The sequence below is a fragment of the Oncorhynchus clarkii genome, chromosome 16 (assembly GCF_045791955.1).
Source record: "Oncorhynchus clarkii lewisi isolate Uvic-CL-2024 chromosome 16, UVic_Ocla_1.0, whole genome shotgun sequence".
NCBI lineage: Eukaryota > Metazoa > Chordata > Actinopteri > Salmoniformes > Salmonidae > Oncorhynchus > Oncorhynchus clarkii.
In genome coordinates this window covers 64520359-64532313 of record NC_092162.1, presented here as the reverse complement: position 1 = coordinate 64532313, position 11955 = coordinate 64520359, and the positions used below count along the sequence as shown (strand labels likewise).

The 11955-nt window shown below is 45.3% G+C and overlaps 1 protein-coding gene across 1 annotated transcript; it reads left to right on the top strand.

Annotated features, from left to right (window-relative positions):
* Positions 1-5852: 5852 nt before the first annotated feature.
* On the top strand, positions 5853-10331 carry LOC139368905 (UDP-Gal:betaGlcNAc beta 1,4- galactosyltransferase, polypeptide 3). Its single transcript, XM_071108386.1, has 8 exons — positions 5853-6225; positions 6860-6957; positions 7181-7735; positions 7866-8101; positions 8185-8375; positions 8463-8585; positions 9085-9189; positions 9272-10331. The coding sequence occupies exons 3-8, from the start codon at positions 7459-7461 to the stop codon at positions 9675-9677; spliced, it is 1338 nt and encodes a 445-aa protein (XP_070964487.1). The 5' UTR covers positions 5853-6225; positions 6860-6957; positions 7181-7458; the 3' UTR covers positions 9678-10331.
* Positions 10332-11955: the final 1624 nt, after the last annotated feature.

Genomic DNA, 11955 nt, shown 5'->3' with positions numbered 1-11955 from the left:
GACCTAGAATTCCTTACAATCAAATGCCGGCCATATTACTTCCCACGAGAATTCTCGTCAGTTATCATTACAGCGGTGTACAAGCAGACACCACGACGGCCCTCAATGGACTATATGTAAACTAGAAACCATATATCCATAGGCTGCATTTATTATAGCTGGGGATTTTAACAAAGCAAATTTGAGAAAAAGGCTACCTAAATTCTATCAGCATATTGATTGCACTACACGAGGGGGTAATACACTCGACCGCTGCTACTCTAACTTCTGCGATGCATACAAAGACCTCCCCCGCCCTCCCTTCGGCAAATCCAACCATGACGCCATCTTGCTCTTACCGTCTTATAGGCAGAAACTCAAACAGGATGTACCAGTGACTAGAATCATTCAACGCTGGTCTGACCAATCGGAATCCACGCTTCAAGATTGTTTTGGTCAGGTGGACTGGGATATGTTCCAGGTCAGCCTCAGGTAACAATATCGATCTATACGCTGACTCCGTGAGTGAGTTTATAAAGAAGGGTATTGGAGATGTACCCACTGTGACTATTAAAACCTACCCTAACCAAAAACCGTGGATGGATGGCAGTATTTGCGCAAATTGAAAGTGCGAACCACTGCATTTAAAGAGGTCTGGGAATATGGCTGAATATAAACAATGTAGTTATTCCCTCCGCAAGGCAATCAAACATGCGAAATGCCGGTACAGGGACAAAGTGGAGTCGCAATTCAACGGCTCAGATGCGAGATGTATGTAGCAGGGTCTACAGGAAATCACAGACTACAAAAATAAAACCAGCCACGTCACAGACACCAACGTCACGCTTCCGGACATACTAAACACCTTCTTTGCCTGCTTTGAGGATAATACAGTGCCACCGTCGCGGCCAGCTAACAAGGTCTGTGCCCCCCCCCTCTCCTTCTCCATGGCCGATGTGAGTAAAACATTTAAACGTGTTAACCCTCACAAGCCTGCTGGCCCAGACGGCATACCTAACCGTGTCCTCAGAGCATGCGCAGACCAGCTCGCTGGTGTGTTTACAGACATATTCAATCGCTCCCTGTCCCAGTCTCCTGTCCCCATATGCTTTAAGATGGCCACCATTGTTCCTGTACCCAGGAAGGCAAAGATAACTGAACTAAATGACTACCATCCCATAGCACTCACTTCTGTCATCATGAAGTTCTTTGAGAGACTAGTCAAGGATCATATCACCTCCACCTTACAGGCCACCCTAGACCCACTTCAGCTTGCATACCGCCCCAACAGGTCCACAGACGATGCAACCGCCATCACACTGCCCTATCCCATCTGGACAAGAGGAATACCTATGTAAGAATGCTGTTAATTGACTACAGCTCAGCATTCAACACCATAGTACTCTCCAAGCTCATCATCAAGCTGGAGGCCATGGGTCTCAACGCCGCCCTGTGCAATTGGGTCCTGGACTTCCTGATGGGCCGTCCCCCAGGTGGTGAAGGTAGGTAACAACATCTCCACTTCGCTGACCCTCAATACTTGGGCCCCACAAGGGTGCGTGCTCAACCCCCTCCTGTACTCCCTGTTCATCCATGAATGAGTGGCCATGCACGTCTCCAACTCAATCATCAAGTTTTTAGACGACACAACAGTAGTGGGCTTGATTACCAACAACGAGATGACAGCCTACAGGGAGGAGGTGAGGGCACTCGGAGTGTGATGTCAGGAAAACAACCTCTCACTCAACGTCAACAAAACAAAGGAGATGATCGTGAACTTCAGGAAACAGCAGAGGGCGTACCCCTCTATCCACATCGAAGGGACAGCAGTGGAGAAGGTGGAACGTTTTAAGTTCCTCGGTATACCCATCACAGACAAACTGAAATGGTCCACCCACACAGACAGTGAAGAAGGCGCAACAGCGCCTCTTCAACATCAGGAGGCTTAAGAAATTTGTCTTGTCTCCCAAAACGCTGACAAACTTTTACAGATGCACAATCGAGAGCATCCTGACGGGCTGTATCACAGCCTGGTATGGCAACTGCACCGCCCTCAATCCCAAGGCTCTTCAGAGGGTGGTGCGGTCTGCACAACGCATCACCGGCGACAAACTACCTGCCCTACATTACTCCTACAGCACCCGATGTCACAGGAAGGCCAACAAGATCATCAAGGACAACAACCACCCGAACCACTGCATGTTCACACTACTACCATCCAAATAGCAAGGTCAGTGCAGGTGCTATCTCAAGGCCATCAGAATGCTAAACAGCAATCACTAACTCAGAGAGGCGGCTGCCTTCATTGAGACCCAATCACTGGCCACTTTAATAAATGGATCACTAGTCACTTTAAACAATGGCACTTTAAATAATGCCACTTTAATAATGTTTACATATCTTACATGGCTCATATAATATGTACAGTGGGGAGAACAAGTATATGATGCACTGCCAATTTTGCAGGGTTTTCCCACTTACAAAGCATGTAGAGGTCTGTAATTTGTATCATAGGTACACTTCAACTGTGAGAGACGGAACCTAAAACAAAAATCCAGAAAATCACATTGTATGATTTTTCAGTAATTAATTTGCATTTTATCGCATGACAAGTATTTGATCACCTACCAACCAGTAAGAATCCCGGCTCTCACAGACCTGTTAGTTTTATTTTAAGAAGCCTTCCTGTTCTCCACTCATTACCTGTATTAACTGCACCTGTTTGAACTCATTACCTGTATAAAAGACACCTGTCCACACACTCAATCAAACAGACTCCAACCTTTCCACAATGGCCAAGAACAGAGAGCTGTGTAAGGACATCGGCAGATAAAATTGTAGACCTGCACAAGGCTGGGATGGGCTACAGGACAATAGGCAAGCAGCTTGGTGAGAAGGCAACAACTGTTGGCGCAATTATTAGAAAATGGAAGAAGTTCAAGATGATGGTCAATCATCCTCGGTCTGGGGCTCCATGCAAGATCTCACCTCGTGGGGCATCAATGATCATGAGGAAGGTGAGGGATCAGCCCAGAACTACACGGCAGGACCGGGTCAATGACCTGAAGAGAGCTGGGACCACAGTCTCAAAGCAAACCATTAGTAACACACTACGCCGTCATGGATTAAAATCCTGCAGCTCACGCAAGGTCCCCCTGCTCAAGCCAGCGCATGTCCAGGCCCGTCTGAAGTTTGCCAATGACCATCTGGATGATCCAGAGGAGGAATAGGAGAAGGTCATGTGGTCTGATGAGACAAAAATAAATTGTTGTTCTAAACTCCACTTGCCGTGTTTGGAGGAAGAAGAAGGATGAGTACAACCCCAAGAACACCATCCCAACTGTGAAGCATTGAGGTGGAAACATCATTCTTCGGAGATGCTTTTCTGCAAAGGGGACAGGACAACTGCACCGTATTGAGGGGAGGATGGATGGGGCCATGTATCGCGAGATCTTGGCCAACAACCTCCTTCCCTCAGTAAGAGCATTGAAGATGGGTCGTGGCTGGGTCTTCCAGCATGACACTGACCCGAAACACACAGCCAGGGCAACTAAGGAGTGGCTGGGTAAAAAGCATCTCAAGGTCCTGGAGTGGCCTAGCCAGTCTCCAGACCTGAACCCAATAGAACATCTTTGGAGGGAGCTGAAAGTCCGTATTGCCCAGCGACAGCCCCGAAACCTGAAGGATCTGGAGAAGGTCTGTATGGAGGAGTGGGCCGAAATCCCTGCTGCAGTGTGTGCAAACCTGGTCAAGAACTACAGGAAACGTATGATCTCTGTAATTGCAAACAAAGGTTCCTGTACTAAATATTAAGTTCTGCTTTTCTGATGTATCAAATACTTGTGTCATGCAATAAAATTGTTCTGGATTTTCTGGATTCTGTCTCTCACAGTTGAAGTGTACCTATGATAAAAATGACAGACCTCTACATGCTTTGTAAGTAGGAAAACCTGCAAAATCGGCAGTGAATCAAATACTTGTTCTCCCCACTGTATATACTGTATTTTATACCATCTATTGAACCTTTCCTATGCCGCTCGGCCATCACTCATCCATATATATATATATATATATATATATATGTACATATTCTCATTCACCCTTTTAGATGTGTGTGTAGTAGGTAGTTGTTGGGAAATTGTTAGATTACTTGTTAGATATTACTGCACTGTCGGAACTAGAAGCACAAAGCATTTTGCTACACACAAATTAACATCTGCTAACCATGTGTACATGACCAATAACATTTTATTTGATTTTAACATCATAGTCAACAAACTAGAACTGACTTGGAAGAGTTGCAGTGATGGATAGCCTTAGCCAGCTAGCTAACTTAAATAGCATTCATCTGTTTCAGTCAGGTTGTTGAGTAGGCTAAATTATACCTGCATTATCTAAGTAAGTGAAAGGTAAACTAAAAAATACAATGAAATATGTCCCTTTCTCTCTCTCTGCTTCTTTTCCTTTATTTTTTAAGAAATGTATTTTTCAAAACTGTTCAACTATTGTCTTTCTCTTTGAGTCAACTACTAAACGCACTTTATGCCCTGCACTGCGAGCTAGATGTAGCTTATGCTTTCAGTATTAGATTCATTATGTGATCCTTTGGGTGGACAACATGTCAGTTTATGCTGCAAGAGCTCTGATAGGTTGGAGGACGTCCTCCAGAAGTTGTCTTAATTACTGTGTTATTCTATGGAAGGGGGTGAGAACCATCCCAATGGGCATATATGTCAGTTCAACGTCTAATTTACATTTACAACGTGAAATTAACCAAAATGTTAAAAGATGGGTGGATAATAGATTAAAAACCCTTATTTTGATGGCTTTTTGCAAATCCAATCAGCTTTACATGTTGATTCGACGTCATCACATAGGATTTTGTTGTTGAAATTACGTGAAACAACGTTAATTCAACCAGTTTTTGCCCAGTGGGATGAGCCTAACACGAAACCCAATCCGGCTGCATGCGTGCGCCATCGTGCATACATTTATTTTGTCCCCCCACACCAAATGCGATCACGACACGCAGGTTAAAACTCTGAACCAATTATATTAATTTGGGGACAGGTCGAAAAGCATTAAGCCTTTATGGCAATTTAGCTAGTTAGCTTGCACCTGCTAGCTAATTTGTCCTATTTAGCTAGCTTGCTGTCGCTAGCTAATTTGTCCTGTGATATAAACATTGAGTTGTTATTTTACCTGAAATGCACAAGGTCCTCTACTCCGCCAATTAATCCACACATAAAACAGTCAACCGAATTGTTTCTAGTCATCTCTCTTCCTTCCAGGCTTTTTCTTCTCTTGACTTTATATTGCGATTGGCAACTTTCATAAATTAGGTGCATTACCGCCACTGACCTCGTTCGTCATTCAGTCACTCACGTGGGTATAACCAATGAGGAGATGGCACGCAAGCTGCGTCAGAAATATAACTGATTCTATTTTGATTCTATTTTAGCTCTTGGCAATGCAGACGCTCGTTGGCACAATAATTGAATAACATAGATTTCTAAATTTATTTTGCAACGCGCGACAGGAGCGGTGTAGTCAGCCTATGGCAGTTTTTTATTTTATTAAAGGACTGAAAATAGCTGTGCTCTGGCTACACCATAGTGATACCCTAGAGGGTGCTGTTGAGGCTACTGAAGACCATTGCAAAACAGTGTTTCAGTTATTTCGTGACGTGAAAATATTTCATATATTATCAAAAAAATCTAACTTTATCATGTTTCACTATTTTAATTAGGTCCTTCCCTTCCTCCACTGCTATATAATCACTTGTGTGTTTCACAATACAATCTCAACTAGTGTGTGTGTTTTTGCGTGCGTGCGTGCGTGCGTGTGTGTGTGTGTGAGAGATAACACGGAGAGGGTTTCTGCACTCGAACATGTTCAATTTGCCCGGCAAAATACGTCATGTTCGCTTTGCCCCTCAACATGCCTGCCTGTCGTAGCGGCAGCGCTGTAGCCTACTGAGAACGGGGATGATAGATGAACCGCAGTTTATATGTTGATATCTGTTGGATGCTGCTGCAGCGACGGCCTTCCGTGTTTAGTCCATGCGGAAGAGTGCTTTCTAAACGGCTAATAGAGGATTTCGACCTGGATAAAATAGATTAGGAAGCGGACTCACCCAGAAACAGCTCCATCCACCCATACCATCGAATGTGTTGATCACAGGGTGGCCCAGTTGTCCTAAATCGAAGCCGGGGGCTAGATTTGGAACGTCGCAGGAACATGGAGGTGAGACGACGGGTGTGACAAGGGAGTTCTGCCCTAGAAATTAATGTTGCAGACATACCGATCTAACGCGAGAATGGCCTAGAATTAAGAAGGAATGCAATGATCTAGAGATATAGAATGATGTTTAGCTAGGCGAACAGATGATCACGAAAAATATTAGGCCTAGACTTCAATAATTATTATTATTATTAATACAACAATTATTATTAGTCATGTTGACAGCTTGTTATTATTATTCTGGAGATAAAATGGACATGGATTTGATACGGACATTATGTTTCACCTAATATGGACGCATCAATTTACACATATCAATCTGTTTTGAAAGTCATTGTTTATGGTATCATTGGATCTTATATTTGTCTCATATAGAAAATCTAACTGAAATAGGCAGAGGACCAGAACGTCATAGCCTAAAAACTAGTTGCGACTTGTTGTAGCCTACTGTTGCTAGGAATGCTGTTATAGTTAGTTCATACATTTTTCATGTAGCAACTGAACCGTTGGAGTCATACTGTAGCCTAATTTAAGAAGAACACTTGAGTCTACAGGCTTCCTATTCAGATATGAAATCAGTCAAGTCAGTCAGTACTGCAGTCATGGTAGGCACCTGGTGCTTTCTCTTCTTCATAAGGAACTATGAGGGGAGGAGGAGAAGGAGAGAGGGAGAACAGACTCTCTGCTGGAGGCCAGGTTCTGATATCATCCAGTTGGGACCACAGCAGAACACAGGTACACTCACACACACCACTCGTTGATGGTTTCTCAGGGAGAGATGGGATATTTAAAAAACACATTTCTAATTCACACATTAGTACACGTGGGAAATGGGACAAATGTAAGCACCCACAAAATTATTATGATCATTACACACACACACACACACTGTAGTAGCTATGTCATTGTTTTTGCGTAACTGTATACAATGTTGAGTGTTGTTCCCTGTCTTTTACAGTGACTCGTCAGATGTTGAAGCGATGGCCGTGTGGACTGAGCTATAGCGCTGCAACATTCATACACATAGATGCCCCCCTCCTAACCCCCCGAGACCCCTACAGCCTCCCCACCCTCCCTTTGTCTCTCCTCCATCTCTCCTTCCTCTGTCATCCCTCTACCCCCTCTGATCCCAGCCTCTTTCTGATCTAATTGTCTCTCACTGTCTTCTTCTCTCCTTTTCTCTGCATCTCTCTTTTTCTCTCCATCACCCCCCCTCTCTCTCTCCCTCCCTCCATCATGGCGTGTTGTGGTCGCTCTCTTGACTCCCCCTGTACCCTGGCCCTATTGGTGGGCTTCCAGTTTGCCTTTGTGGTCTACTTCTCCCTGGGGGGCTTCAGGGGGCTGGTGTCTGTACTGGTCCACTCTGAGCAGCCTGAGTTTGACTACTCCCGCCCCCACGACGTGTACACCAACCTCAGCCACCTGGGGGTGCCACCAGCCCCCCACATAGGCACGGGGCCACCAGGGACAGGGGCTCAGCTGAAGGACTGCAAGATGCCCTCACCACTACTGGGTAAATATACATGTGTGAGGGGGAGAACCACTCCACCATGCTGTAAGGCATTATGTACTGTATGAATAATCAAGGTTTCCTACATAATACGATACATCTCCCCTCCTCTACCTCTCTATGTCTTCGCTAGTCGGTCCTGTGTCTGTGCGTCTGTCCTCGCCTCTCTCTCTGGAGGAGATCAGGGAGAGGAACCCGTTGGTGTTACCGGGAGGCCGGTACAGCCCCCCAGACTGCCAGCCGCGCCACCACACGGCCATCGTGGTGCCATACCGTAACCGCCAGACTCACCTCCGAGCCCTACTCTACCACCTCCACCCCTTCCTACAGAGACAACAGATTCACTACAGTATCTACATAGTCCAACAGGTCTCTCTCTCTCTCGCGCGCTCTCTCTTTCTCTCTCGCTTACTTTCTTTCTCTCTCTCTGATCGCTGTATTTTCCTTTGCAGTGGGGTAACTCTACATTTAACCGGGCTAAGCTGTTGAATGTTGGGGTCCGTGAGGCGCTGAGAGACGAGGACTGGGGGTGTATCTTCCTACACGATGTAGATCTGCTGCCTGAAAATGACCATAACACCTACACCTGTCACAATCAGTTCCCCACACACCTCTCTGTTGCCATGGACAAGTTCAGATACAGGTATGTGTGTGTTTATGAAGAGTATCAGTGTCTGTATGTCAAGTGTCATCTGAGGTTCTGGCATCTTCTGGTATTTGTCCCACCCAGGTTGCCGTACCCCCAGTATTTTGGAGGGGTATCTGCGGTCACACCTGAGCAGTACATGAAGATGAACGGATTCCCCAACAGCTATTGGGGCTGGGGTGGGGAGGACGATGACATCGCTGCCAGGTGAGTAGGGCGAGGGGCTGGGAGGGACAACCACATGTGACTATACCAGTGAATTCCTTGAAAGATGTCTCGCCTGTATCTCTCTCTCTTCATTAGCTATTTGTCTTCACGTGTTTAATTTCTACCTCTGTCATAATATCCTGTTCATCTCCATTCTCACCGTCATTGCTTTGCTGTGTCTCTCCCCACAGTTCATGTTTGGAGCTCAGTAAGTATCCATGTCAGCTTGTTGGGCAGTTTGCTTGGTAGATTTCCTCCGCATTAGTTGGTTTGTTTAGTTCAGGTGGATGTGTGAAAACCCATACTCTGTCCCATAGAGGGCCAATGGACCAGTATGATAGTTGATTACACACCTCATTAGTAGGCCCCAGAGTTTTTCCTAGTGAGGTCAATTGGTCAGGAAAAACTTGAGACGCTACCTTATCTAGTCCTGTGCTGTCTTTCAGTTATTTCACTCAAATCAACATATGAATTCTTCCTGTGTTGCGGTCTGTCTCAGAGTGCGTCTGTCTGGGATGAAGATCGTGCGCCCTCCAGTGGCCATCGGACATTACAAGATGATCAAGCATAAAGGAGACAGGGGCAATGAGCAGAATCCACGCAGGTACACACACGCACGCACGCGGACACGCACGCACACACACGCCTTATTGACTCATCTCTCTCCTCCCCCTGTCCCTCCACAGGTTTGACCTTCTGAAACGGACCAGGCTCAACTGGCATTCTGATGGTCTGAACTCTCTGACCTACGAACTGTTATCCAAAGAGCTGCAGCCTCTCTACACCAACCTGACGGTCGACATCGGGGACGACCCTCGTCTGCCCCAGAGAAAGGCCACGCCTCCTATGCCCAAACGTGAGGTGAAGGGGGATGAATTACCTCCCCTTGTGCCATGGAGCAAACATGGATCAAAGAGGAGGGGAGACACACCCCTTGCAGCCAAACATGACATAAAGGGGGAGGGGCAAGCCGTTAAAGTGGGTGTGGTTACAGCTGTGACTACGGCTAAACCTAAAGCTGACAAGGTAGACCACGCCCAGTCAAAGACAGTGCATCAGACTGTAGATGAGAGGGCGAGTGTGGTAAAGTAGGAAGAAGGGCTGGAGATATGGGGTGCATCTCATTGGTCTAAAGCTGCCCCCTCTCCTCTTCTCTCCTGCATCTGAAAACACAGGATGGGTGTTAGCAATGTGGAGGATGTTACTGTCCTGTCCAGTTCTACCACATCAATGCAGATGAAGGAAAGGACATGATGAGAGGAAGCCAGAGATGCACTGAGATGTACACTAAAATGACACACCTTCTGTTCCTGGATTATCATAGAGTCCCCTATGAGGGGACCAGTAAAGCTAGCTATGTCCGTGAAACTGTAGATATTGTGAGGCATAGGGCTTAGGCTACAGCCAACTCAAAACCCTTCTGAATGTGACTCACCTCCAGCGACAGTCAAGGTATTCAAACAAACTCTCCACCCTTCCTCTCTCAGAAGACTACACCACCGTTATTACCAGTTGGTTTCATTGGTCCTCAAACCTCTCTTCGGGGATCCCCAGACGTTTCACCGTTTTGTTATAGCCCTGAGTTAGCTCACCTGATTCCAGTAGTCAACAGCTTGATGAGCTACTGAATCAGGTGTGCTAGCTCTGGAATAGTTCAAATATATGGGGGTCCCTGAGGAGAGGTTTGGGAACCACTTGAACCAGACAACTGGTATGTGAAGGGTGTTGTAGTCTTCTACGAGAGGAAGGGTGGAGAGGTTTGGGAACCACTTGAACCAGACAACTGGTATGTGAAGGGTGTTGTAGTCTTCTACGAGAGGAAGGGTGGAGAGGTTTGAGAACCACTTGAACCAGACAACTGGTATGTAAAGGGTGTTGTAGTCTTCTGAGAGAGGAAGGGTGGAGAGGTTTGAGAACCACTTGAACCAGACAACTGGTATGTAAAAGGGTGTTGTAGTCTTCTGAGAGAGGGTGGAGAGGTTTTAGAAACACTGGTCTGATGGACAGGTGTGGTGAACATTCATTCTAAAGAGAGAGATTGTGACATCAGCATTTAATCAAACCCAATTGAAACTCCGGAGTTCCTTTTTTCAGCCAATGGGATGCCAGATCTTGCGAGCAACCAATCCGCTGCCAACCCACTGCTGCTCTCAGCCAATCATCTCCTAGTTGACTTCTGGCTTCAGCCTATCCGCTCCCAGAAACTGCTGCTGTTGGTCCGCCCTATTGTGTGGGTCAGTGTTTCTGTGCCTTCTCTCTTCTATTGATCTTTTATGGAGTGGGACAAAGTTGTCCCTAGATGCTGATCTGGGGTCAGTTTTCTGTTGTCCCTGTTATGGTTAAGTATATATATTGGGTCAGGGTAAACTGATGCTAAGTCTGTATCTACAGGCAACTTCTTCTCCGAGCACCATTTTATATCCGTTTGCCCGATCAGTGCTTTCACACTCCAGACGTATCAGATGACTGTAGGATTTATATTTATATAGAGATGTTTGTTTACTTTGAGTCGGGTGCCTCTTGATTGTGTATTTGGGTTTAGAGACGATCTACTATAAGGGTAAAAACGTAAACTGTGTTACTAATCGCTTCACATAGAGAAAGAAATCTCTACGTAAAGGGAAATGAAGTATTCTATGCCTCAAATACCATAGACTTGGTTCTATAGTTTATCTAGTTTGAATATACTATCTTTAAGTGAGTGAACTTATGTCCATCCAGTACAGAATCCCTCATAGCCATCCATGTTGATTTCATATCAGCCATCCATGTTGATTTCATATCAGCCATCCATGTTGATTTCATATCAGCCATCCATGTTGATTTCATATCAGCCGTCCATGTTGATTTCATATCAGCCATTCATGTTGATTTCATATCAGCCATCCATGTTGATTTCATATCAGCCATCCATGTTGATTTCATATCAGCCATCCATGTTGATTTCATATCAGCCATTCATGTTGATTTCATATCAGCCGTCCATGTTGATTTCATATCAGCCGTCCATGTTGATTTCATATCAGCCATCCATGTTGATTTCATATCAGCCATTCATGTTGATTTCATATCAGCCATTCATGTTGATTTCATATCAGCCATTCATGTTGATTTCATATCAGCCATTCATGTTGATTTCATATCAGCCATTCATGTTGATTTCATATCAGCCGTCCATGTTGATTTCATATCAGCCGTCCATGTTGATTTCATATCAGCCGTCCATGTTGATTTCATATCAGCCGTTCATGTTGATTTCATATCAGCCATCCATGTTGATTTCATATCAGCCATCTGGAATGTACTGTACATACTTTATCATACTAGTTTACTGTAATCCAAAAACGATAAGATATGTTTCAGTGATGGG